At 45.7% G+C, this 25,750-nt stretch overlaps 1 protein-coding gene across 1 annotated transcript in view; it reads left to right on the top strand.

The window, feature by feature from the left end:
- ZNF777 (zinc finger protein 777) overlaps positions 1–25,750 on the top strand; it is a gene marked incomplete at its 5' end in the record, with an annotated part of 46,455 nt that overhangs the window by 3,180 nt on the left and 17,525 nt on the right. Inside the window, 4 exons of the mRNA XM_081283343.1 lie at positions 8,778–9,267; positions 12,614–13,462; positions 14,761–14,887; positions 17,002–17,115. Coding sequence (XP_081139469.1) covers positions 8,778–9,267; positions 12,614–13,462; positions 14,761–14,887; positions 17,002–17,115 — 1,580 coding nt within the window. The remainder of the gene's footprint in view (positions 1–8,777; positions 9,268–12,613; positions 13,463–14,760; positions 14,888–17,001; positions 17,116–25,750) is intronic.

The raw sequence follows: 25,750 nt of genomic DNA, 5'->3' as shown, positions 1-25,750 counted from the left end.
CCCAATTCCTCTTTCACACTGCCACAGGGTAACCTTTCTAACTAGGAAATCACATCACTATTGCTCTCTGATTTAAAGGCCTCCAAGAAATCTCCGTCACCTGCTGGTTAAGATCCAAACTTCAGCACAGCACATCCAACCCCTCATAGGGGCTCCTTCCTGGTTCTTCCTTTCCACTCTCCATGTGCATCTCACTCTACACAATTGCAACCACCAGCTCTCCCCTGAGCACCATGCTGTTCTCTGCCTTTGCATGTGCTGTTCCCACTGCAGACAATGTCCACCCTACCCTTAACCCTTGCCCAACTGGCACAGTCCACTTCCCACAGGTCTTAGTTCAAAGCACCACCCAGGTCCCTTGATCTCTGCACATGAAACTGACACCTCCCCTGCTTTTCCCACTCCCCTGAGTCCTACTCAGACTCCAACTGTTGACTTGCCAGACCCTCCTTTACTTTGCATATGTCTGTAAAAGTAATCTGTTTAAAAATGAGGCACAGGGCTTAAAATTCATAAGGAGACCTTTATTCATTGGCAGATATATGGTGGAGTCCCTGATTTTGTTTTAATTGTCAAGTTTCTTTTAACCCAGAGTATTAAATGGTTTATACCTAACTATTAACCAACATTGAAAAGCACATTTTAGACATTAAGTATATACACTTAAATAATTTCTGTTTCATAAAAATTTTAGCCAAAGCTGGGCGCAGTGGTGAACGCCTGTAATCTCAGCTGAGACAGAAGGATGGATGTCAAATTCAAAGCCAGCCTCAGCAATTTAGCGAGGCGCTAAGCAACGCAGTGAAACCCTGTCTCTAAATAAAATATAAAATAGAGTTGGGGATGTGGCTCAGTAGTTGAGTGCCCCTGAGTTCAATCCCAGTACCCCCCCGCAAAAAATGTAATAAATACAAAATCTGTGGATGATGTGACTCAAACACTCCTGATACAAACATCTGTAAATTATGGATAGGATTTACTAAGCAAATTAAATACAAAAGTAAAAAGAAAGAAAGGGAAAACCTATGTGCCCAAAATGAAGACAAACTGTAGGCCCACGTTGTAAATATAAGTAACTACTGTGCCCAACTGGGGTGGGGTAAGAAGGGCATACAGGCCATGGGCACTCAAGATAAAGCCCTGGACGTCCTCTTGGTCAGCAAATGCAGGTTCAGAAGCACACGTCCCAATGCCAAAAAGCAAATGTGAAGTTGGGTCCTCCGGGAAGCAGATGCTGAGACAATCTGAAGTGCAAATGTGTTGGGAATGATGTTGTGGAAGATAACAAGAGGAGGAAGCAGGATCACAGGCCAAATCTCCAGCCACAATATCTGTGAAAGGAAAGAGGCAAGGAAGCAGCCACCTGGCAAAGCTGCAGCCACCAGATGAAATTCTAGGGCAAATACTGCCCATGGGCGGGGGTTCCTATGTTGGGCAGCAATGACCAAGCCTCGGGCCTCTAGCCACTCAGTCCTTGGCTGGCGCTGCACAAAAAGAGCATGAAAACTGAAGCATTTCCCAGACTGTGGCCACCTGCACTCTGCAGCCAAATAGCCAATGCCTGGATTAAGATCCAATCGGTGTGACTGCACAGCTGCCACAGATGACAAAAGCCTGCCTGTCTGAGATTGGGCACCAGGCACTGGGCACTGGGTGTGGTGGGGGCCATATCTTCCTTGAGAACTCAAGGCCACAGCTAGTACCTCAGGTTTGGGTTCAAATTTACATTATCCACAGGGCTGATAAATTGGCATAAAAATTGTATAGAAGCCAATAATAGCACTTGAGGTTTCCGGCTGAAGCAAACTCAAAACCAGGAGGAACCATTCCACAATCCAGACCACAAGCCCTGCTCCACACAAACTCACAATCACACACCACACAACCACAGGAAACAACCCACCATTAATGAAAAGACAAATGCAGGATTACAAATCCAAGAACTTAAACTCATGTAAAGCTACTCCCAAAGAGAACAGACAGAACATGAATATGTTTATACTGTATAAATCTAACAAGAGGCATGAAGTGGTAGAAGCAACATGGAAAAAGCATAGTTAGTTGAAATGACCAAACCTTAAGAAAAGTCAAGATACTGTGAAAAAGAGAGTGCCATTTGAAAAAGAACCAGTGAAAATCCCAGAAATAAAAGGAAAGTCTCCAGGTGCAGTGGCATATGCCTATAATCCAAGCAGCTCGGGAGGCTGAGGCAGGAGGATCAAGAATTCAAAACCAGCCTCAGCAACTTAGTGAGACCCTATCTCTAAATAAAATGTTTTTTAAAAGGGCTGGGGATGTGTCTCAGTGGTACAGTGCCCGTGGGTTCAATCCCCAGTACCAAAAAAAAAAAAAAAAAAAAGAGAGTAACATTACTTAAAAAAAAAAAAAGAAACAGTTAAAAAAAAAAAAAACTCACTGGCCTGGTTAAACAACATAACCAGATACAGTTGAAAAATAATTATGGCTGTCCATTGGTATCCACTGGGAAGCCCAACGAACCCCCATACCAAACCCTCAGATGATTAAGTGCCTTATATAAAACAACACAGTATTCACATACAAATTGTGCACATCCTCTTGTGTACTTGAAATCATCTTGATTGCTTATAATGTATAATACAAAGTAAATACTATACAAATAGTTGTTATGGTATATTTTTAAAGGAACAATGACAAGGAAAACAGTTTGTATATATTCAGTACAGATGCAATTTTCTTCAAATATTTTATATCCAAATCCACAAATACAGAGGTCTGATTGTAATTAAATCAAAGATAGATGAAAAAAGTACCCAGAATGAAGTACAGAGAAAGAAAACAATGGGTGGAAACCTGATATGTTATAATCATAGACCAGGAACACTTACCATAAGTCTATCAAATCAGATGTTCTTAACTAGAAAGTGATTAGGAAACTAGAAGAAATGTTTTTAAAAGAATGACTAGCAAGTTTCAAGAATGGATAAAAGATATAAATCCTCAAACTCAAAATGCAAATGTCCTGAATAAGATAAATAAAAGTAAATCTACACATAAAAAATATGTGAAACTATAGTACACCAGAAACAAAGAGGAAATCCTAAAAGCAGCTAGAGAAAACGATAAACAGACATCAGAAGAAAAGTATTAGGTTAACAATAGACTCTGCTGTGATAAAAACAGATATCAGATGACAATGGACAAATGCCTATGAAGGAGTAAGGGAAAATAACTGTCAACCTAGATTTTATACCCTGATCAACTATCATGCAACAACAAAATGAAACTAAGATGTTTTCAGAAAATGAAAACTCAGAATGCACCATTCATAGACACTCACTGGAAAAAAAACAACAACTGAGGATTATCCTTTGGGGAAAAGGATAAACCTTAACACGCACTTGATTTATAAAACAATAATAAAGATAAATTTAACGAATAGAAAACACAAAAATAAAATACTAAGCAACCATAATCCACAGGAGGATAGAGTATGATTTAAATAAAAGCATTCTATAGCCCTTGTGATTTCAAGGAGAAGAACAGAGAGGTCAATTTCACTTAGACTTTGCAAGTCAAATGTGTATGTTTAAGACGCTCATTAACATCACTAAATAGAAGTAGAATGGCTCCTGGCAGAGATAGAAAAGTTGAATAAAGAAAGCTTACAGGCTGGGGTTGTGGCTCAGCAATGGAGCACTTACCTAGCATGGGTGAGGCCCTGGGTATGATCCTCAGATCCCAAGTACCACATAAAAATAGATGAATGAAATAAAGGTATTGTGACCAACTACAACTAAAGAAATGTTTAAAAAAAAAAACAGCCTAATCTAATGAAAGGGAGCAGAGGAAAGAAGCAAAGAAAGAAAAACAAAATAACATGATACAAAAATCCAAACATATCTATATTCACTATAAATACAAAGAAATGTGAAGCTTTCTGGTTGAAGAACAAATTGTCAGATTATAAGATGAAACAAAAATTCACCTCTGTGCTTTTAAGTTTTAGGAGGCTTAATTCATTGGTGCATAAACACAAAACCATTTTCCTTTCTGCAGTGACTGTCCTACAATTGTGTTAACCCTTCCTGTCTCACTAGCACCATAATGACATCCTGTTGAAATTCTAATATATTTCATCAATTTCTACTATCAGAAAAGTCTTTTTGCAGTCTCATTGCTAATTATTGCAGTCTCATTGCTAATTATAACAACATTCAGAGCCGCGTGTCCCTGTCTCCAATTCAAGCTGCATCTGTCCAGCTGTGAGCAGCTGGGTGGAGCCAGCAGGAGCCTACTCCTCAAGCCCTACCCTCTTCCCTCACTTCCTTCACTCCAGTCAAGTCCCTTACAGAGCCTTGCTTCTGGTTTCAGGTTTATAAAGGAGGCAGAGGACACACATCTGTTGACACAGGACCTCCATTCAGCTTGGCTCCACCTGTGATTACGGACACCTGCTAGTACAGTGTATCCAGCTGGAATTGTCAAAATGCAAATGTCCAGAATCCAAGAGAGGTAGCTGGAAATTTCTGCCCCTCACCCTTTCTGGAGAAGGCACCTGTCCTGTGGCCATGTGGGAAGCCTCAGAGCTCCACCTTCCCTCCAACTTCTGCTGCTCCGCAAGAAGGCTAGGTAGTCATTCTGCTGCACCACCAGGAGTTGAGAGCTGAAATGGGGTGGGGACAGCCATGACTTCTCCCCACTTGGCGGGGCTGCTCCTCAGAAATCTCTTCCCATCAATTTTCATGGCCTGAGAGACACCCACCAAGGGCCCTCTGCTTCTCCCCTGTACTAGAGAGACTATAAAGGACCACAGGCTGTCTCTTGGGCTCCATAAAATCAGACCAAGTCTTCCCTATACATGTGATGGGACAAGGACAGTGGTTGGCCCTCCTGAGGCGGTGCCTCTTGATGAGTCTGTCCCAACTCCTCTGGCCACATGAAATTAAAATGTGGGGTGCCTCACCTTTTTTGTCCTCAGTCTTGATTCCCAAATAAGGAGGAAAAATTCTTGTTATCCTGTCATGTGCTGTTATAAGAGATAGACCTAAAAACTAAGGATACAAAATACTTCACAGTTAGTAATGGGATGGTGCAGCTGCCGGGGGGAGCAGCAAACCCGCAACACTAGCCAAAAGAAAGGTAGAGCACTAATGACTGGACAAGCAGGCTCTAATGCCAAAACACCACCCAGTTAAAAGGGTCATCTTTTTGAGAAAGAGAAAATATTATAAGTATCTAATAGCATGACCTCGAAAAAAATAAAACTGGATGAATTAAGAGGGGGGAAAAATGAAAAGAGGAAGATTTTCACATACCTCTCACTAATTGATCAAACTACCAGAAATTAGTAAGGATATAAAAAATTTGAAGGGCACACATTTAACTAGTATTATCCAAATCAATTTTATGTTGTTTTCAAGTATTTACAAAAACTGGCTGTGAAGCAAATCAGAACAAATTCCAAATAACCCATTTTATGCAGACTACCTTTTAAAATCACAATGTGATAAAATTAGAACTAAATAATAAAATGACACATGAAATACAAAATGTTTTATTTACTTTTGGTACTAGGGATTGAACTCAGGGGCACTTAATCAATGAACCACATCTTTTTAATTTTTATATTGAGACAGGTCTCGCTATGTTGGTAAGGCTGGCCTCAAACTTGTGATCCTCCCTTCTTAGCCTCCCAAATTGCTGGAATTATAGGAGTATGCCACTACACCTGGCTATACAATATGTTTTTAAAAGAGAATGATCATTTAATGAAGAAAATATAAAACAACACTGATTTTCGAGGCAAACCCTACTATCTAGCCAATTACAGAATATTTATCTAGCATTAATGTGTAAATATGCAGTTGATAATCTTGAGAGGGAAAATACACCAAGAGTATACACAGCCATAGAAGTAAATTCATATTAAACATAGCACTCTATGAAATGAAACCCTGAGCAGTAGAGAAAAACCAAGCTGCTAAAAGTCGGGACACATGGCTGAGTCTCAAACACTATGTGTAGGCCAGAAGACGTCACCCATTTACAAGAAGGCACGAGCAACCTACATGAAGAACACAGATTCACATATGCACATGGACTCACAGGTGGGGAAGGAACAGGAAGGAACTTTCTTGAGTGACGAAATGTTTTAGGTCTTGGTTGTCCATGCGGATTACAAAACTACATTTTGCCAAAGCTAGATGACCTATAAATTTGAGATTAGTGCACTGAACTGCATATAAATAATACCTTGATTAAAAATTTTAAAATTTTGTGCAATACTCAACCAGGCCCAGTGGCACACACCTGTAATCCCAGCGGCTTGGAGGATGAGGCAGGAAGATCGCAAGTTCAAAGCCAGCCTCAACAATTTAAAAAATTTGAAGGGCACTTAGCAGTGCCCTTGAGTCCCGACTTTCAGCAGCTTGGTTTTCTCTATTGCTCAGGGTTTCATTTAATAGAGTGCTATGTTTAATATGAATTTACTTCTATGGCTGTGTATACTCTTAGTAAATTTTCCCTCTCAAATTATCAACTGCATATTTACACATTAATGCTACGTAAATATTCTGTAATTGAGTGGAATTTTTTGTTATGAATTTATCATAGTAGGGTTTACCTCAAAAAACAGTATTGTTTTATATTTTATTCATTAAGTTATCATTCTCTTTCAAAAACATTTTGTGTAGCCAGGCTTGGTGGCATACACCTATAATCCCAGCAACTTGGGAGCCTAAAAAGCACCTGGAGAGGGTGGGGACTAGCTCCGACACAGTTTGGCCAGAAGGCCTCACACCCAATCAGGGAGGTGCCCAATCATGTGCAAGAATGGCTTCCCACAATTATCTTAAATGTTCAGTGATGGGATTAATATCCAGATTATACTGTTTACAAAACCTCTATAAACCAGTAAGACAAAAGCCTTACAACAGAAAAAGGCAAAGGATGTGAAGAACAAATTCACAGAGGAAGAAAACTTAATGTCAGTAGCATAAATATGAAAATGTTCAATTTCTTTGATGGGGAAATACAACTATAAATGCAAATTAAAATAATGAGTTATCAGGCTAGGGTTGTGGCTCAGTGGTAGAGCGCTTGCCTAGCACATGCAAAGCCCTGGATTCAATCCTTAGCCACATAAAAATAAATAAATAAAATAAAGGTATTATGTCCAACTACAACTAAAAAATAATATTTTAAAAATAAATAAATAAATAATGAGTTACCGGTTCCTACTCCTTAAATTGGGAAATGATCTAAGTCCCTCATCACTAAGAGTTGTCAAGGACCAGAAAACAGATCATGTATTACTGTGGGAGCTACCTCTTGTGAGCCCTCTGGGAAGACTGGGAAAGCTGAAGGTGCTCCTGTCACCCAGTAATCCATGTCTAGGTCCCTCTCCTGGGGACATTTTCCAACCGGGCAGGCGGAGTGAGATGTGTGCAGAAGTTCCTGGCAGCAGGTTTGTCTTCCTTCCCCTCAGGGGAAACAGGAGTTTTAAGTACTCAGTGAAATACTATATAGTGGTTAAAATGAAAGAACCAGATAGGCTTGGTTAAACATGACTCTGTCTCAAAAACACAATGATCCACACACAAAAAGAGCAAGTTGCAATAAGATATGGACTGAATAATATAATTCACCTAAAATCTTAAAACATCAAAACCAGTAGCATGCAACTGTGGATGCACACGTGACAGGAAATGCATAAAGCCACGGTGTGGTGGGAGGGGACCGGAGCGGGTGGCCTTGCCTTATCAGTATCCATAACTTTCCGTTTTTAGAGACGCTCTGCTCTGAGCGGTGGCCTGGGGCCGTCTGCCCCCATGGCCCTCCAGGCCAGCGCCACGCCTGACCTCCCAGGGGTTCGTGAGGGGGGCACACGTTCTGCCCCTTCTTCCCTTCCTCGGTCCAGTGGGGATTCACCGCTGGGAACCGGGCACCTGCTAATGCCCCCCTCCCCCTGCCCCACTCGGCTCCCAATAAACGTCGCTAAGTGAGCCTGTCCAGCAAGGCCAGGGAAGCTCTGCCACTCCTTTGGGGACCCTCTTGGCTAGAAAGCACTCACAGGAGGGACGGAAACGTCACTTGGGGTCACTCCCTCTCGGCCTCAGTTTCCTCCCGAGTGCCCCGTCTGGCCCCTTGCAGGCCGGCGCCCGAGGACTGGAGGAATTCGCTCCCCTCGTGTGGAAAACAACCCTCGGGCGCTTCACAAAAGCACCCACCCGCTCGCCACCCTGGGAAGCGCAGCCCGCTGCCCTGGGACCCGGGCTGCACCGCGCTGGTCACATGAACTCGGGGCTTTCTCTGGTGTGACGGCTTCCTCAGATCCCTTTGTGCGCGCAGGTTTTGAAAGGGAACGGCCCGGGTCCTGGGTGTGAGGGGAGCAGGAGCCGGCGGGAGGAAGGCTGTCGGAGCCAATCGACCCGCCTCCAGACCCCAGCACGTCGCCGGGGCTGCGCGCTCCGAATTCCGCCCCGCCGCGCGCCGCCCGCCTCGCCCGCGGGTGCCCGGCCGGGAGGACCCCAGGTGAGAGGCCCGGGGTCCCGGGGGAGGCTCGGCGGCTCGGCCCGGTCTCCACGACGGGCTGGCCCGGCTCAGGGCGTGTCCGTCGCCGCCTGGCTGCTCGCTCGACACTGTTCGCTCCTACCGGCTGTAGATGGAGCTGTCTGGGTTCCGGCAGCCTCCGACGAGCCTCGGAGTGTTTCTCTTTAAACGGCCTGAGAGGGACATGCCTCCCAGGATGCAGTTTGTATCAACATGGCAGCTGCTGTGCAGCTCCCCTGCTGAAGAGGCGCCGGGACGGCAGCGCAGCTCGCAGCCGGGGCCGGGGCCGGAGCCGGGGTCGCAGCGGCGGCCGCAGAGGGGCGGCGCGCGGGCCGGGGGCCGCTGCTGAGGGCCGGGGCCCAGCTCGCGGCCGGGGCGCAGCCGGCCGGGCCGCCCGCACAGCCGCGCGCCCCGCTCCGACGCCGCCGCCCGGGCTCCGCGGCCCCGCGCCCGCGCGCCCCGAGCAGGCCGGGGCCCGACGGCCGCGCGCGAGCCCCGCGGGGAAGGCAGGGCCGCGCGGCGCCGCCCGCGGAGAGGACCCGGCGGCCAGGCCTGCGCGCGGCGGCGGCGGCGGCGGCGGCGGCGGCTCGTGGGGCCCGGGCCGGACAGCGCAGGGCCATGGCCGACGCGGCCCCGGCGCCGGTGAGGGCGGCCCGCGCGCGCACGGACGCGCGGCCTCGGGGCTCTGGGGACGGCCTGCGTGCCCCGGGCTCGGCGGCCCGGCCTGGGGTCTCGGTAAGGGACGGGAGCGCTGCGACGTTGGCGGGGGAGGGGGCGCCCTGGAGGGCTCGCGCGCCCTGGGGCTGGGGGGGCGCTGCGGGCCGGCGCCGGGCCGGGGATCGGCCGCCGTCCGTGCGAGGCTGCGCGGCCGCCGGGCCCCGGCACACGCGGCCCCGAGGTGGGGCGCCGGCGGCGCGCTCGCTCGCTGCGGAGCCGGCGCTGCGTCCGTCGGGGTGGCCGCCCGCACGTTTTCCGCAGAGCTCGGCCTGCCGAGCCTCTCCCGGCCCGGGCGCGGCGCTGACGCGGCTCTCCCATTTCGCAGAGCGGAGACACTGAGGCACAGACACCTGGCGGCGACCTGCCCTGCCTGCCCCAAGGTCACGTAGCGACTCATCCGTGGCACGGTGCCCGCAGCCTCCGAAAGGCCTGCCTGGCGGGCTGCGGGCCTGGACGGGGAGGGGGCGGCCTGGGCGGGCGGGCGGTGGCTGCGGCCCGTCGGGGAGGAGGGGAGGCCGGGCAGCGCCCCTGCGAGTGTCTCCGCGGCGGGGAGCTGGTGACCCTCGGGGCTCTGGCCCTGACCGCTGCCAGCCTCTGCGTCTGGAGGGCCTGGACCGAACTTTGGGTGTCTGACGGATGGGGCCTGGGGCTGCTGTTTCTTCTCGGTGCACCATTCTTAAAAACTAGCCTTTAAACGCCCTCAGCCCCCGGTGTGCTCACTGAGACGCCCTGGCTGTGCTAGTGGGGTTTACTGCATGAGAATCAGTGCCTTTGAGCCTCACTTTCCTATGGAGTACAGGAAGGGGGGGAGGGCATGCTTGGCTTTCTAAACCCCCCCCCCCAGTTCTTAAAATAATAATAATAATAGAAACTCTTGGGAAATAAAATGAAGATATTTACCTGCCAGACCTCTGGGTTTAGGGCCTCTTCAGGGCCTTTTAAAGGTATATAATTCTGGGTGAACCATCCTGGGTCATGCAAGAAAATTGCACAGCTTGCATAAGTCAGATAGTTGTTTATGTGTATCTCTACTAATGTGGCATGAATCCTGGAGGCCTCATCGCTTATGCTACACGGGGAAGAGTGGGACTGTTAAATCCTATGAAGTATGGTTCAGAAGAATTCAAACCCTAGCCCCTCCCAGCAGTTTTAAGAATTGGGCTTATTTGTTTTAGATAATTTACTGCCCCTCTGTTTGATCATTTCTTTCTGCTTGGGGTGAGATCAAGCCACAGGTTTACTGGGAGTGATGAAATTATAGCAGGCTGCTTTTGTTTGAGGGCTGGGGGAGGGGGCATGCCCCAGTGGCCCTTCATCCCTTTCCGGTTCCCCAAATCCCAAAATGGAGAGAGATGGTCCAATAATAGAAAGCAAAGAAATAGTATTTTCCTTTGAGCTGATTAGACTGGTTGGTAGAGATGTCTTGCTCTGCTGGCTTTATTTTCTACACTGGAGCTTTTTTTTATTGTTTCACTTAAACCCCTGTATTACTCTGGGAGGCTAACCTGGCCTCCAGGGATTTTTCACTTCTTCCTACTAGCTGTAGGCAAATATCCTAATCCCCCCCCCCCCCCAAGACAGGGCCATAATGTGCCTATTGTGTTGCATTATGCTAGCCTTTACCTGTGATTGGGGCCTCTGCCTAAGGGGCCACCCAGACCTGCCTCCACCTGGGAACAGTGCCGGGTTGAGAGTGGGCTTAGTTGATGAGCCTTCAGGTTGAAGGCATCTGTGAACTCAATAAATGTTAGCAGAATTTTGCACATGTGGCTACCTGTATTTTTTGAGAACCCAGAACTTGCATTAGGTTTTCTAAGGGGCCCATGACCCTGCGTAAATGGTAATGTCTTTAAGGGCATGGCCTTCCACCCCATCTTGGCCACCCCCAGGAAGCCTCCCACAGGTCTGGATTATCCTCCAGCCTCTGATCAGAGCACATACCTACTGGCTGCCTCAGTAGACAGTGAGGCCCAGAGGCAACTGACAGGCTCTGGAGCCAGGCAGCTGTGTGACTTGGGCCAAGTTACTTAGCCTCTCCTATCCTTAGTACCTTCATGTGCTAGGTGTGGATAGTGATTCTGATAGTCCCTATTTCATAGGGTTTTGTGAGAACTAAATGAGGTAATCCTTTAAAATGCTCTTCACAGTTCATGATACAATAAACTTTGAATGATTTTAGCTATTCCTGACTAATTAGCTCTCACATCAAAGGACAAATGCATGGTACTTTCTCAAAGACCTTTTGCTGAAGGGTTCTTGAATCTTCAATTCTTAGCTTAAAAGTGTGATGTCATTTCAGCCAAGCTGCTTATACATGAATAAATGAACACATAAAAGAAAGAAAACTGTAGAGGTCTAAAGAAGTTTTGGATGTGTCTGATAGGTGACTCAAGGAACTTCATTATTTATTCCCATAATTTTGTTGTGACTCAGCAATTTACTGTTGATTCATTCAGCTGATGTTTATTGAGCACATGCTATATGATCAGACTGTACACCAGGGAAGGTCTAATTTTCAAATAGAGAAAATGGAAGATTTAATTACTTTAAAGATCACTTGTACATAAAACAATAATTGAGCAGATTCATTGAAGGAAGATCATGAAGAGATGGACAGAAATTGTTATAGGAGAAATTCTTTTCATTACAATAAAGGTAATTCACAGGGTAAGTACAGAGCTGGTCACACACGGAAGAACATGGCTTCACCTCCCTGGTGATTAGAGTTCTCTCAGGTGGATGTGGTGAGGTGGGAATAGGGAGAGTGAGGATCCCTGAAGTCCCAAAAGGAAACATCTTTATTTTGGTTCTAGGCCGTACCACTCTGACCCAAGTCTCTAAATGGGCTGACTTCTGCGTGGCTTCCTGTCCTGTCCTTCCAGTCCCCCATTCTTCCTCACTCCCACGTCCCCACTAGGAACGCAGCCCGCCAGAGAACACCTAGCCCAGGGCCCACCTGCCCAGAGACCTGGGCTCCTGTAGGAGGGCTGAATCACCTGCTGCCTGGTCTCCCTGTCCCCCTCTTCTGTGTAGCAGAAGCTAGAGAGGTCAGAAACGTGGGCCAGGATGACACAGGTAGCCGTGGGTTCAGATGGGCGATAGCCAAGTGTTCTAACTCATGTCTGTACCCTTCCCTTGTCCACAGGAAACGGGGTGGCATAGCTGTCTTTTATTTGGTGTTCCCAACAGCTTTATCATTGATGTCAAATCAGTGCTGAAGTCTCAAGAAGAGATTCACGTTTATGGGGCATTTCTTATTGCTACAAAAGCTGATGACCTCTTAATATGAACATTAGGGATTTATTTTGTCAGCTGGAGACTGTGGCCTTCAATCCTGTCTTTTCCTTTCTTTCCTTGAATACAGGTCCAGCAACAGGACATGGAAAACCAACGCTCATCACCTCTGTCATTCTCGAGTGTCCCGCAAGAAGAAACCCTACATCAGGCCCCAGCTGGACTCCCCAGAGAAACTCTACTCCCATCCCGAATTCTTCCCCCCAAAGAAATTCCTTCTTTGTTGCCTACTGTTCCCCGGCAAGGCTCCCTGCCCCAAACTTCCAGTGCTCCCAAGCAAGAGACTTCTGGCCAGATGCCGCATATACCCCAGAAGGGACCGTCACTCCTGTATCCTGCCACTTCTGAACAAGAGACGCATCTCCAGGGCCACCTGGCTTCCCAGGAAGAGACCCAGTATCCTGCTGACCAGGAAATCTCCCTTCTCTCCCACTCCGCCCACCATCAGGAAGCCCCACTCCACTCCCCTGAAGTTCCTGAGAAAGACCCCCTGACTCTTTCCCCCACAGTCCCTGAGGCTGACATGGACCCCCTGCTCCAGAGCCCAGCTTCCCAAAAGGACATCCCCTTCCAGGTCTCTTCTGCAGCCCAGAAGGAACAGCCACTGCCCACAGCAGAGATCACCCGCTTGGCCGTGTGGGCTGCTGTCCAAGCTGTGGAGAGGAAACTGGAGGCCCAGGCCATGAGGCTACTGACCCTGGAGGGCAGGACGGGGACAAATGAAAAAAAGATAGCCGACTGTGAGAAGACAGCCGTGGAATTCGCAAACCATCTGGAGAGCAAGTGGGTCGTGCTGGGGACCCTGCTGCAGGAGTATGGGCTTCTACAGAGGCGGCTGGAGAACATGGAGAACCTGCTGAAAAACAGAAATTTCTGGATCCTGCGGCTGCCGCCAGGGAGCAATGGAGAGGTTCCCAAGGTACGCTCTTCCCCCTGGGGCTTCCCAAGAAGTGGTCTGAATTGGAGTGATTTAGGAATTTAGTTTAATTGAAAGAAAAGGAAAGCAGTTGTTGAGAAAGAATAAAACATACCCAAACCTAGTTGCCAGTGTTGCTTCACCAAGAACAGGACTCACAAAAGCAAGATATTTCTGCTGTTGGTAAAAGCACTAGTACAGAACTACCCCCAGGATCAGGATCACCATTTAGAAGCCTGTTCGGTAGAGCTGTCCTCAACAGGTGAGGACAGAAGGCAAAGCCAAAGCCTAAAGAGAGTGCCATGGCAGAGGCTTGCAGTCAGATACAGCCACCCTCCACACCTCAGGTCCTGCATAGCTTCCACCAACTATGGTTGGAAAATACCTGCCAAAAGAAAATTGTGTCTGTTCTGAACACACACAGACTTTTTTCCTTGTCATTATTCCCTAAAGAGTCTAACCATTATTTAGGTGGCGTTTATATTGTATTAGGTATTGTAAGTATTCTAGAGATGATTTAAAGTATACAAGAGGACCTGCAGAGGTTACATGCAAATACTACACTATTATTTAAAAGGAACTTGACATCCTTGGATTTTGGTATCTTTGGGGGTTCTGGAAGTAATACCCTATAGATACTGAGCACCATGAGCATTAATCAGTGGTTCACCCCCAGGGTGGCCTGAGGGAGGCTGCAGGTGAAGTTCACTTATAAATCATATTCATGCTAGTGAAACTGATTTTAGGAGGTATCCTTAAAAAACTAGAGAATGGCTAGGTTTTAATCGTATTTTTCCAGAAAGTTCTGAAGGAGCTAAGTATAGACTGGTTTTCTTTCTGTTCCTCTGTGCTGCTGCCCCTTTCCACAGTCCTGTATTAGCAAACACAGATTATGTGCCTGAGCCAGCCCTTTTGTTACTTTATTGTGCAGGTGAACCCATGAGGGTCTTTCTAAATGCAGGTGGATTTAGTGGGTCCGGGTGGAGCCTGGAAGTCTGCATTTCCAGCACATTCCCTGGTGGCAATATTACTACTGGTCCTCAGATCATGCTTCAGAGCAGCAAGAGCTATCCTGTGAGAGGCAAAGGACCAAGCAACACAGTTCCCCCACTCTTTGTGGCCAGGACAGTGGTCAGACTTCCAGAGAGGTCCTGGTGAAGCCCCAGAGCTGTGGGTATGGACTTTTCCCTCTGGGTCCTGAGGAGGAGGTATTTGAGCCAGGGCCTGGGGTGAGTCAGGGGAGTTGACCACCTGTGACTGCCGTCCTCATGGTCCAAGCTGACCTTGTTGTGTGGTTTCAGGTCCCTGTCACGTTTGATGACGTCGCCGTCCATTTCTCGGAGCAGGAGTGGGGAAACCTATCTGAGTGGCAGAAGGAGCTCTACAAGAATGTGATGAGGGGCAACTATGAGTCTCTGGTTTCCATGGGTAAGGGCAAGGCTTTCCTCACCAGGGCCGCCTTGGCATCGGCATGCAGTCCACTCAGAAACTTAGGGTAGTGGGAAACAAGGCAAGCAGAAGTTTAGAGAGCACAGTGGATGGACACAGTGCCCTGGGCCGCCCACATCACAGGACAGCATGGGTCAGAACAGCTTGTGCATGGAGATCCCACTCTCAGAGAAGTCCCTGGGACAGGAGGATAGGGCAGAAAAGACATCAGGGTCTCTCGCATCAGTATTTTCCCCGTGGACCCTTCTTAAAAAAATTAGTTTACTTAGCAAACTATTACTAGGGAAAGAAAAAAGAAGAGGGGATGGAAACACACTGGGTGCCACCAGCAGTGTGCAGGGTACTTCCCAAGAGTCACACCCTTCAGTCCTCAGCTCTGCCCTGAGGGAGCCAGGGCATTGTTGGCATTCTGTATTCTTATTCAGGTGACTGAACACCTTAGTCCCTCAGGTCCTCATCCCCTTGTGTAAATAAGGAGGCTTGATGAGGCGGCCAGAGGCTCACCCTAGGCCCCCATAAGGAGGACACAGTCTCCCCGAGATTTGTCTTAGAATCTGTGGATTCTTGTTGCTTTCATTAAGAATATTTAGTGTCAAAACCTTGGAAAAATCTACTTCTATTTGTATCCTTTTCTCTGATATGGAAAAATCTTTGGGCATATACAAAACAATTTTTAAACCTTAGATGTGCTGTTGGATAGAACTTTTATCTTTGCTAGAATCGTTAATTTTACATATACCTTTACATAGGATAACCTTCCCCCTTTAAAAAAAATGTAGTCTTTTTTTATATATATACATCTGAGTAACTGTGAAAATTCAACAATTTAGACTGATGTACTAAAGAGCAACCCCCATTCAAAAAATCACCAGCCCCAGGGGGACCACCGTGAATGAACCCTTTGGCCCCTGTTCCTGCTCACCTTTTCTGTGTGACACGTGCACTGCTGCACATGCATGGTGGCCACAGATGACTTTCCATGCAGCACACCTGGGCCTCTCTGGAAAGTGTGGTATCCAGGTGAACATCGGGCTTTCGACTCTTCTGCTGTCAAAGAAGAGTGGTTGATTCCATTTTTCACTTACAGCTCTGCGTATTTGTGTGAAGTTAAGTGTTTGAATAGTGCAGATGTGGAGAAGTGGGTTGCAGAGTAAAGAGGACACACATTTGCCATTTCGTGGCTACTGCCGTGGAGCCCCCAGAAGGCTGGACCAGCGTGTGTTTCTGCAGTAGTGTGTGAAAATGCCATTTCTTCATACCCTGGCCTGAACTAATGTTTTTCAGTTTTAAATATGAGAGATGGAAAGTTATTTTAATATGTATTGCTTTGATGATGAGTGAACTTATGTATCTTTTTATATATTTTATTTGGCCTCTTGCATTTCTTCTATATGTGAATTTCCTATCATCTCTTTGTTTTTTTATTTTTACTAATCATAGAGGTTCTTTCTTTATAGCTATGACTATTAACCCTTTACCATATATGACAGATTTGTGTAGGTGTATGTGTAATATGTATAATGAGTCTGTTTCCTCATCTATAGAACAGGACTGGAATTAAGGTTTAACACTAGAGCCTGGCATGGGGGTTGGCATGTCACAGCAGCACAGTAAACAGAGCTGTGGTCAGTGCTCTGGGAGTGTCATGCTTTTCTTCATTTTTATAACTTTGTTTCCAAAGAACTTTAAATTTTTTTCTTGGGTGTAGGGGATTGAATACAGGTCCTCATGCATGCTGAGCATGTGTTTTACTACTGAGCTACATTCCCAATTCCAAAACTTTTTTTAGATGTGGGGAAATCTATCAGTGTTTTGCTTTATAACTTTTGGATTTTACCAGGATTAATTTTTTGCTCTAAAAAATTTCAAATATTGTGTGTTTTTGTCATGAAGCCCTGAGCAGGCATTTGCACCTATAACCAGCAAGACACATACAGTATATGCTGAGGAAGGTGGTTGGACATTTGGCCATTTCTTTTCCAACACTGCTGGTCCCTGCAGAGGGGCCATTCCAGGGTACATTCCCATGATAACATTAATAGCATGTTATGTCACCTCATCCCACAGTATATTTTCATTCCTTCCTTCTTCAGACTATGCAATTTCCAAGCCAGATCTAATGTCACAGATGGAGCGCGGGGAGAGGCCAGCCATGCAAGAGCAGGAGGACTCTGAGGAAGGCGAGACTCCCACAGACCCCAGCGCTGGTGAGTGGTGAGCATGTAGCCCACAGCCCTGTGCCCTAGGCCTCAGTACCCAGCACAGAAATCACAGTCCAGGGTGGATCTGAAAGGCATGGTAGCAAGCTGTACAGGAAAAGGGCCTGCAGGCCCAGGCACCTGCCTAGGGTCCCCACGATCACCTGAGGCATAGGTAACTGATAAACTTAGAACACTGGGGTTCATCTCCTCAGGGATTTTTTGACATGACTCAGGAAAACCTCACTCTTTGCTTGAAATAAAGCCAGGGTACTGATACATGAATGCCTTCCTGCCTGCAAGAAACAAGGCATTCATGTATCAGGGGACTAGTGCTTTTAAACTTCCCAAGAAGGCCACCTCCTGAGTCCTGTAGCCAGTCTCGGAAAGGATAAGGACCAGGCAGGGACCTTACCAGAAGCATCCTGCAGTGTAGGACTCCAGCAAAGTTTTCTGGATGAGGCCATTAGATGGGGTCAGCAGACAGGCTATGTGGCCCAGAAATACCCTGGTGTAGGGCTGCCTGCATTTGAATCCAGTTCCTTCCTATCAGTGTCAGTTTTTTGGAGTCTGTTTCCTCATCTACAGAAGAGGACTGGAATTAAGGTTTAACACTAGAGCCTGGCATGGGGGTTGGCATATCACAGCAGCACAGTAAACAGAGCTGTGGTCAGTGCACTGGGAGTGTCATGTCTTTCACAGAAACTGGATCAGTGGCACACGTTCACTGCTGGTGCTTTCATGGTACAGAGTTAGTTTCTGGAAGCTTTGCTCTGCAGTTGCCTTTGGACTTGCATCTCATGCCTCCATCTTCAGTAGAAACATGCCCTTGTCCTTGGTGGGTGCATGTGGCAAGCAAGAATAGCCTAACATCACTGGGGATCATTTCTGTTGCAAAGGGAGGAGATCCAACTGGAGAATTCAGCTTGGGGCCAACCTCCCAGGCCTTTTATAAATTAATGTCTTTGATTCGTGGGCCTATAAACTGGCTCTGAAGAGGGGCTCTAGGAACATGAGTAACATCAGCACTGTGAACTAGGTAGGAAGATAACGAACAGGAGAGATGGACTCTCTGAAAATAGAAGTAATGGCCTGTCTCAAAGAAATCCACTTTCAGAACTTTTTAAGAATTTTCCTGAAAATTTAAATGGAGAGGAGAGGCTGTTCCTGAATTCATTCTGGCAGACAAAAGAGATGAATGCATTTAAAAGTAGATGAGGGCTGGGGATATGCTTGCCTCATCCACACAAGGCCCTGGGTGCACTCTGCAGCGCCACACACACACACAAAAGTGGATGAGTTTGCGGGTTGGGGCTGAAAGGAGGCACACTGCAGAGTAATCTTTTTAGTTGCAGAAAATCAGTGCATAGTTTAAAGGTTTGATTGCTCACATCCAAAACAAGGGTCATGTGTGTCAGGAGTGGTGGCACACACCTGTAATCCCAGCTACTCGTGAGACTGAGGCAGGAGGATTGCAGGTTCAAAGCCAGCCTCAGCAACTTATACCCTCGGCAACTTAGACCCTGCTTCAAAATTAAAAACATAAAATGGTCTGGGGATATGGCTCAGTGATTAAGCGCCCTAGGTTCAATCCCGGGTACCAAAACAAAAAAACAAGGGTCATGTTGAAATAAAAGAGATTTGAGGTAGAAGAAATGGGAAAGAATACATGGAAAGTAGAGAGTGAGAAATCAGGAGGTTTGATTTGTGTCAAATCCTAAAATACAGCGAGGTCCCAACTGCCTTTGTGGCCCAGGTTCCACTGTGCTACCATTTTCTTAGAAGGGCTGGGACGAAGGAGATCTGTCCCCTTTCTGTCTACTTTCCCATCTTCATCACTGACAGGCCGCCTCCCACAGAACAGGGCAGAGTCAAAAAGCAACTAACCCCAGCCCACTCTGCACTGGCCCTTGCGTGTCTAGGGCCTGAGAGCTGCGGGAGTGGAGGCCTCACAGAGCTGTCCTTATGTGGCTGAGCTGCGCCATATTTTTCCACTCGCCGTCTCCAGCCCTATGGAGCCTGCAGTGGGAGGGAGGACAGGTGGGGGAACTGCCACCCCACGGAGCAGCCTTGAACCCACACCTGCGCTCAGCCGAGCCCCAGCGGAGCCTCACCTCCCATGGCTGGGTGGGAAGCTGCAGGCCTCACAGCCCCTTCACACTATGGCAGCCGTCCTGTCATGCATCTTCTCCCTAGAAGAAGGCAGCAGGGTCAGCCTTGAGCCAAACCCAGAGGTCTGACATCAAGCAGGGGAATGTCTGGAAAATGGAAAGCTTTCAGAGTTCCACATCATCAAACATGACAGTGTCATGAACTGGCTAAGTAAACTCATTCAGTAATCTATCATTGAATGGTTTGGATCCCTGAGGGCAAAGAGATCCAAAGAGGGTACAGAGCAGAGCAGAGGACCAGCCCTGCTCTCAAAATACTTAAAACAGGGGCTCCTGTTCACGGCCCTGCATGGGTGGTCGGGCCTGGAGAAGGCGTGTGGTCTTCACCAGCAGATCAGCCAGAGAAAACCAGGCCAGAGGCATGGCGGAAAGGCGCATTTTCACCCATCGCCACTCAGCGTACTGCCTTTCAGTCTTTTTAGAAAGCAGTGTGATATTCTCTAGCCTGTAGTAGACTCAGAAGGATGCAGAAACCAGTGGAAATGGGTAGTAGGAGAAGGGAGGTGGATGGACGACTCCCAGCACCTGGCTGAGGCACAGGGGAGGCATGATGCTCGATGTGAGGAAACAATGAGAATTTAATTTTGAACACATCTGAAGTAAATCCCGTGAGACACCAAGGAGGAAGCTGCTTAGAGAGTCTGGAATTCAGAGACAGAAATCTGAGCCAGAGGTGCTTGGCACTGGGACATTTGGACACTAGGGCTTTGGTAGTGTAGGCAGGAGTAGCATGGTCTGTAGAGAAGAGACGAGAGTGCAGTGATTCCTACAGACGCCTGACTCTTGGAGCAAATTGGGGGTCTGGAATAGATTGGTCAGGGCGGAGCCCAGGTATTCGTTTTTTAAAATACTTCCAAGGTGATTCTCCTGTGCACCCAGGCCTGAAAATCATTGTTGTAGGATTTGGGGAAAGAAGGAGTAACCAGAGGAATCAAAGGGTATATATAGTGGTGGAGAGCTTGCCTAGCATGCACTGGCTCTGGGTTGGATTCCCAGCACCACAAAAAGTAAAGCTGCATATGATTTCAAAGAAAGCAGCATGAGTGGCCAGAAACATAGCAAGAAAATTAGGGCAGTGCCTCATTGGATGTTTCAAGAGAAGTGTTTCTGGAAGGAGGAAGTGTGGTCAACAATGTTGAATTCTACTCTTAAGCTTAGTAATATGAAGACTAAAAAGTGTCATTGGATTTACACATTAAAAACCATCAGTTGGGGCTGGGGTTGTGGCTCAGTGGTAACTCGCTTGCCTAGCATTCGTGACGCACTGGGTTCGATTCTCAGCTCCACATACAAATAAATAAAATAAAGGTCCATCAACAACTAAAAAATATTAAAAAAAAAAAAAACATCAGTGACCTTTGACTTTTGGGGACTGGCCTATTTCACATAGTCTCCACTTCTATCCATTTACCAGCAAATACCATAAAGTCATTATTTTAGTTATTTATATGTGCCTCATGCATGCTAGGCAAGCACTCTACCACTGAGCTACAACCCTAGCCCCCATTCCTAGTTTTCTGAAGAATCTTTGTACTGCTTTCCAGAGTGGCTGCACTAATTTGTAGTCCCACCAACAGTTATGAATATACCCTTTTCCCCACACCCCCACCAATATTCACTGTTACTTCTGTTCCTGATAATTGCTATTCTGACTGGAGTGAAAGCTAATCCAAAATAAACAGGGCAAGGAGTAGAAATAAAAGTAAGATCAGAGGAGTAGACAAAGGGGAATGAAGGGAAGGGAGGTAGGATGTGAAAGGGAAAGTCGGCGGGACGAGTCTGACCTAACTTTCCCATGTACATATATGAATATACCACAGTGAATCTCACCATCATGTACATCCACAAGACACTGATTAAAAAAAAAAAAAATCAGGTGAATAGTAAAAGAGTAAAGGGAATAGAACATGGAGTGGGTGGGATGAGGGGAGGGGAAGGGGAAGTACTGGGGACTGAAGTAGAACAAATTATATCCCATGCTTTTAAAATTATGTTGTAGTATATTCTATCATTGTATATAACTAAAAAGAACCAAAAAAACTATCAGTAACCTTAGCAGGAGAAAAGTTGGTGGCCTGGCAGGTGGAGAACTGAACAGAGCAGGTGAGAGGTGAACAGGAGGTAGCAGGTAGAGGCAGCAAGAAGTTTGGCTGTGAGTAGGCAATGAACACCAGGGCAGGAGCAGGGGGTGGGGGTGGGTTTTGTTTGCTGAAGCTGGAGGTGCTGAAGGCTATCTGACTTCATATTATCAAGTCAGTAAGTTCCCAAAAAGCACTTGACTTAAAAATTTCATCTGGAAATGGGAGGAATGCTGGTGGAATGATCTAGTCTACAGGGAAGTGTAAATATAAAACGAAGCTGGTGATGTAAACAAAAGATAGAGAAAAAGTGGATGAAAACATACTGTGATTTGTAAAATTTTTCAGACGAGAGCAGATATTATTTCTTATTCAGTAAAAAGATTTTTTTTAAAAAATACATAATGAAAGACTTTTGAGTTGAAGAAGGCAGATTGAATATGTGGACTCCTCCCTACTCCCCAAGTCCTTATGCAGTCAAAGAGAAGGGACTTCAGAAAGGGACAGGGAGAAAACAGCAAGCCTGAAAACAGACAGACGATGATGACAGATTTAGAAAGCTGAATCTGAAGTTGGTATTTGGGAAAACCGAGAAGAACCCGAAGGTGCACCCCTCTCCTCTGCTCAAGACTCAGGAGTTACAGAAAATCAAGAGTGGTGTGTTTTCTCTCATATGGGAAAACTAGAGAGGAAAAAGGGAAGGGAATGTGGGGGAATCTCATGAAAATTGAAAGGAGAGCAGTACAGCAGAGAAAAGGAACTGGAGAGGGAGATGGGAGAGTGATACTGAGCAAATTATATTGTTATATTGTGTGCACGTACAAATCCAGAACAACAGATCTCATCACTATGTACGATTATAATGCACCAATAAAAATATGTGGAAAAAAGAATAATATACATAAGCAAATGGAAAATTCATTCCAGAAATACAGGAATGATTCACTGTTTTCATCATTATGATTTTTGTTACAGTAATTCACCATATTGTTTGTTCGGAGGAATAAAAACATATTATCATGTCAGTAAATTCCCAAAAAGCACTTGACTTAAAAATTTCATCTGGAAATGGGAGTAAAGGTGACGCTGAAACCAGAGGGTTGGCCAGGTGTCCTTTAGAGAAGCAATTAAACACCCTCCTGTCTCCCAGCCCCTAAAGCTGGCATCTGTCTCTCTCCAGCCCTGGCAGATGACTGAGGCTTATTCTCTGGGAAGGGTGAGAAAGAGAATGTCTGGATGGGGGCACCAGGTACAGTGGGTCGTGGGTACCCTATTGAACACAGGAACAAGCAAGACTTGACATGACTCTCCAACCCGCTTCCCTTACCTGGTTCCCAAGATGCTGCTGACCTCCCCGAGTAAGCCTGGGGGCAGTGTGTTGGAATTGTCTTATTTGGAGACTTTTGGGACCAGTGCAAGAAGTTTCTCACTGAGATGGCTACCAAAGCTTCCTACCTGGAAACAGGGAGTTAGAAAGCCCCACCCAAATACACCAACATTCCAGTTCTCTCTTGAGTGTCTCACTTTTAATTCTGCATGGACAACCACAAACCTCAATGCAGTTGGGAAAAGCCTCTAATATAGAGAGGCAAAAAAAGAAATAGATAAAATCAGGAGCAGGTTCAAAGACACAAGCCCCAGAATGCTTCAGGCTTGACAGCTTCACTAGCTAGAAGACAGTAGAATAAAATTTTCCTCTAAATTTTTTTCAGGGAAAATATTTTTTGCAACTTAGAAATTGATATTTAACCAAACTATTTTAATTAAATACAAGAGTGAAATCGAGACATCCTGAGATGGTCAAGGTCTCCATGCACCCGTTCTCAAGCTGGGGCCATACTCTGCTAAAAGGAGGATGTAAACAAAAAGTAGTACTGGGTTGAGAGAGAGAGAAAAGACTGGGGGCAGGGTGAGGGCTGTGAAGGGATATCCTAGGCACATCAGAAGATTCCAGAAATTTTTCTTCAAGTAGATGAAATCGAAGCACACCCATTATGTGTGAATGCTTTGGAGGAAAGCTTCACAGCAGGGCTGAGAATTTGCTGCTGAGTTCATATTAATTAATAGTAACTTAAGCAGAATAAATCACTCTAGGAGCCAAGAGCAGTGGTGCATGCCTGTAATCCCAGAGGCCCTGGAAGCCGAAGCAGGAGGATCTTTAGTTCAAAGTCAGCCTCAGGAATTGAGCCAGGCCCTAAGCAACTCGGCAAGATCCCTCTCCCTAAAATACAAAAAGGGCTGGGGATGTGGTTAAGTGCTCCTGGCTTCAATCCCTGATACCAAAAAATAAATAAAATAAATATCACTCTAGGAGAAGAAAAAAGGTTTGAAGGTGTAGACAAGTCCTCATAGTGTACCTCGTGGGTCTGTTGTAAATGACACTCAGTACTCCAGTACTGTGATCACCAAAGGCCAGTCCCCCGGAGGTTATAACGAATCTGCATCTGCAGGTCAGGGATTTGGAGGAGGTGGTCCTGGTCTCCACCTCCTGAGAGTCCATAGATAACTGTTTAAAACTGAAAATTCAAGGAATGGCAGTACAGCTGTGTTCCTAGAGTTAGGAAGAGAAACAACAAAAGAATCAGCAGGAAGACCTGAAAGTGATGGGCTCTGGAAACCAGAAATGGGGAGTTGAGGGTTACAGAAGCATTTTTTGAAAATCAGGTTTGAAGAACCACCCAACCCTCCAGCCTAGCACATGTGTAACTTAGAAAGAAAATAAAGGTTGAAAAATCATTTACCAGATTTTTAAAAGCCTCATAGAAAGTATAGCCATGAGGAAATTAGAAAACCAGTGCCAATCATTATTTCTTTACTTTGAGCAAGTAGAGATGGTTCATATGTCAACACTCTTTTTGTTGTTTTATTTGTTTATTAAATAATTTTTTAGTTGTAGATGGACACAATATCTTTATTTATTTTTATGTGACACTGAGGATCAAACCCAGTGCCTCACGTGTGCAAGGCAAGCACTCTATCACTGAGCCACAACCCCAGTCCCCAACACTGGTTTTAATAATAAAAAACATAGAGTGGGTGAGTGAGTGCACATCCCCCATGATTCTCTCAGAAGTCAAGAGCTCATTCACTCCAATTTCATGTGCATACACTTACACACACCCTCAATTATACAAATAATACATAAGTATACCCTCCTATAAAACAAATTCAAATACTATAGAAGTACATTGTTTGGCAACTTGCTTTTGTCAATAAAATATCTGGCATCTGTACATTTCAGAATACATGAATCTATCTTATTCTTTTTAATAGCAGATTACAGTATTGTGTATTGATTTCATATTTTATTTAAATAGTCTCCCACTGTTGTACGTTTAGGGTGTTCACAGTTTTTAGTGCATCAGTAAAGATTCTTAAAATAGATCTCTGTGCCTTCATCTGAAACTTTTTTAGAAACAAATTTTCTGGGTCAGAGGATATACCCATTTAAACTAATAGATCCTGGCAAGTGGCCTTCAAAACAGTTGCGCCAGTTTATATGCCTTCATCTAACATTCGAATACTTGCTTCCTCACACCTGTGCCAATAATAAGTACTTTTAGCTTTTTATTACTTGCAAAGTGACAGAAAGAAACAACATTTTGATGTTCTTTCTTAGACTTTCAGAAGGGTAATACTGAGCTTATTATATCTTTATTTATTACTCCTATGTCTGATTCTGTGAATTTCTTTTATCCATTGTTCTTTTGGGTTATTCGTCTTTTCATTATTGATTCATAAAAGCTTTTTTTTTTTTTTTTTTTTTTTGGTACTAGGATTGAACCCAGCGGCACTTAACCACTGAGCCATATCCCCAGCCCTTTTTTGTATTCTATTTAGACACTAGGTTTTGCTGAGTTACTTAGGGCTGGGCTGGCTTTGAACTTGCAATCCTCCGGCCTCAGCCTCCGAGCCACTGGGATTACAGGTGATTCATAAAAATTATTTATTTATCTTTTTGGCAATGCTGGGGATCAAACTCAGGGCCTCCTACATACTAGACAAGCCTCGTACCACCAAACTACACCCAGCCCAAAAGTTTTTTAAATTCCAAGGATATTAGCTCATGTGTATCATATGTATCCAAATATTTTCCTTGGTATTGGGTTTATTTTTGACCATAGTATTATATGTAGAGTATAGCAATTTTAAGTTTTTATTTGTTCTTTTCAGATATACATGATGATAGAAAATGTTTTGACATATTTATACAGATATTGAGTATATTTTATTCTAATTGGGATCCTAGTCTTATGGTTGTACATGATGTCAAATTCACACATTTTAAGTTTCTGTGTATTCAGACTTATCATTTTCTTTATGGTATTTGGGTTTCCTGTCAAGTGCAAATTTATTTACCTAGGCCATTTTATTTGGTAAATGCTACCTACCATC

This window comes from Spermophilus citellus, assembly GCF_964194105.1.
Source record: "Spermophilus citellus genome assembly, chromosome: 3".
NCBI lineage: Eukaryota > Metazoa > Chordata > Mammalia > Rodentia > Sciuridae > Spermophilus > Spermophilus citellus.
Note: the sequence above shows the minus strand (reverse complement) of the source record. Positions and strands in the feature narration are given on the sequence as shown.